This window comes from Vollenhovia emeryi, unplaced genomic scaffold (genome assembly GCF_000949405.1).
Source record: "Vollenhovia emeryi isolate VEMERY1.0 unplaced genomic scaffold, V.emery_V1.0 DF939195.1, whole genome shotgun sequence".
NCBI classification, from domain to species: domain Eukaryota; kingdom Metazoa; phylum Arthropoda; class Insecta; order Hymenoptera; family Formicidae; genus Vollenhovia; species Vollenhovia emeryi.
The window spans coordinates 416,711-419,224 of record NW_011967171.1 but is presented as its reverse complement, the minus strand read 5'-3'; the positions used below and the strand labels follow the sequence as shown (position 1 = coordinate 419,224).

The following is a 2,514-nucleotide window of genomic DNA, read 5'->3' as shown; positions in this document are numbered from 1 at the left end:
AATTACTGGTGAAATGTTATGGTAGAATGTCAAAGTCTTTCATGGGGTTCTTTTAAATGCCGCGTTGTCCCGCGATTGCGTGATTTTGAAGGTGAATTTTGGGAGGAAGTTCTCTCCGTGTATAAAAATGCAACGTGTCACAAAAGACTTAAAATTATTGTAGAAATTGATTGAATATTTATAAATTGCATAAGATGTGCATCTTGTATGCGCATGACATGATGTAAAAAATAAATATCAAATTGTTATTGGCGGTAAGCGATAGCGTGTTGGTTACCAAAAGAATCCAGCAGAGTGTTATGCAATTGGCTAAATTAACAAAGTGGACTTATCCGAACAGTGTACAGGAAAGTAGTGTAATGAAATGTTTCGTTATGCGCTAATCGACTATCATCGTTGCGCCGACTACATCATCGTGCCGCAGCATCGCGGTTAAATACAATAATTGCCATTAAGTAGGCGGACAGTGATCGACCGTTTCTCAAGTGTTTGCAAATCCCCACACACGTACAGACGCGTATCCTATTTGACAATTAAAAACTCGAATGATTTACTAGCTCGGTGAAAGGATTCGAAAGCGGGTAAAAGTAACATGATGCTCGTAGAAGGATGAGTCTAGATTACAAGGCATCTGTCCGATCTTTATTTCGCTGAGCTCCGTCTAATCGCGCGCTTGTCACCTCGCGTAACGGCGCGTTTCCTTTAAAGAACAGGTCGTGTAAAATGACGACCGAAACAAAAAAAACCCCCCGGGAGATCAATTGAAATGAAGCACCGATTGCTCTCTCAGTGCGTCGCCCGGGATTCTCCTTTCACCTTTCGCGGTGTTTGCGCCCGGCGCTGTGCCCGCGCGATGATGATAGACACGAAAAGTAACGTGCATTTCCTGCGAGGTATCGTCCCATTTGTCTGCCCCGACCCGGTTCTCATAATTACTCGCAACCATTTTCCGAGCTATTCGTCTTTCTCAAGAAGCCTCAAACGCTTCTTTCTCACGTTCAAGAAGCTCGCGAGAGATTAGAAAATCTGACAAGCAACGATAGCGGTGATCTATTAATCTCTGCAAGCGCCGCGAACATTTTAATTTTAGCAAGAGTGAAGACACACAACACACCTCAGGTGATTAAAAAATCTATTACATATCAATATATGTGGTACATTTAATATTCTTTTACATAATTTGATCTCTGTCTAAAGTATTCCAGTCTAAGAATCTTGATTTCTACCAGGATTAGAGAATTACAAGCCAATTTCATTTAGCGTTGTCTAACAGTATTAATTTAGCACGTATAATTCTAAAAAGAAAGGAGAGAAAACTTAGCCACACTTAACTTCGATAGTATAATGTATTTTCGTGACACGTACACTCAGAAAAGTGTCCCATTAAGTACACGGATTTTACATAATAACAAACGGACATATCCGATCAAGTTGAATATCCGATGAAAAATATGATCGGTTTTTCAATCAAATTTCATCGGTAACTGCATTTCATCGGATACATTTAATCGGAAGACGTAATCGGAAAAATCAACCATCGGAAACACATTTAATTGGTTTAGCCGATGAAAATTTTTCTCAGTGTATCCTTGAGCCACTTGTTTAAATGCACCGAAAAATAAAACACACGTGAAATTATATGTACATATACCTATAAAAGACGTTTTATAATTTTTATTTAATACAGGAAGTTAATACATTATGTGTCATTTACGACAACAGATGTTCACATAAAATTTTCGAAAGTAAATTGGTCGTTTCCCCCTATTTTCGGATAATACGAGATCCGTTATCTGTGTCCATTTTTAATACAAGTCGACTTTTATTAACAAATATAGAAATGTACTGAAATACGCGACAATTGGATAGGTCTTCTCTAGTGAATTTTAATTACGTGCTGCTAAAACTAGGAATCGATTTTACAATTCTCTTGCTCTATCGTGACGATAGCCCGCGATATTTTGGCGCACGCTCGCTCAGAGTTTCTCGATTCGCGATTCTGTCGCACTCACCCGTTGTGCATTCTTCCGCCCCGCGCTCCACGTTGTTGACGATTCACGGCGATCGAGGAACGGCGACAAGGTTGCCGTCCGAGGGATGTAATTGTCAATTTGCACGATTCTCGCGGTGCACTCTATCAACACACGCGACACGCGGCAGACGAGCGGGAATGGAGATCGAACGGCGATCAGTCGGGGAAGGATGCCGGCGATATTTCCGTCGGCGAGTGTCTCTGCACGCGTTTAAGAGACCGCTAAGGTAATCACCACCGCGCGCGCTTATTCTTCGGACAGTCCGTCGAATCGCGCTCGTGCAACGACCAGCCACTTCTCTACTTGCCGGATGTAATCCGGCTTGCAGCGGTCGGCCACCACCGATCTTGCTCCTGGGTGGTTGCTTTTAGAGCGACTCGCACCGATCGACTACCTCAATGTGGTACTCGCGATCGTGTCCTGCCTTCCTGCCGCATAGTTCTTTATGAAAGCGCAGAGTGTGCACCGTCCTGGTGGTGGA

At 42.6% G+C, this 2,514-nt stretch overlaps 1 protein-coding gene across 1 annotated transcript in view; it reads right to left on the bottom strand.

Annotated features, from left to right (window-relative positions):
* The window catches only part of LOC105562113, a 34,975-nt gene extending 32,695 nt beyond the window's left edge, over positions 1-2,280 (bottom strand). Inside the window, exon 1 of the mRNA XM_012012662.1 lies at positions 2,013-2,280. Within this exon, the coding sequence (XP_011868052.1) occupies positions 2,013-2,023 (11 nt within the window). The 5' untranslated portion in view covers positions 2,024-2,280. The remainder of the gene's footprint in view (positions 1-2,012) is intronic.
* Positions 2,281-2,514: the final 234 nt, after the last annotated feature.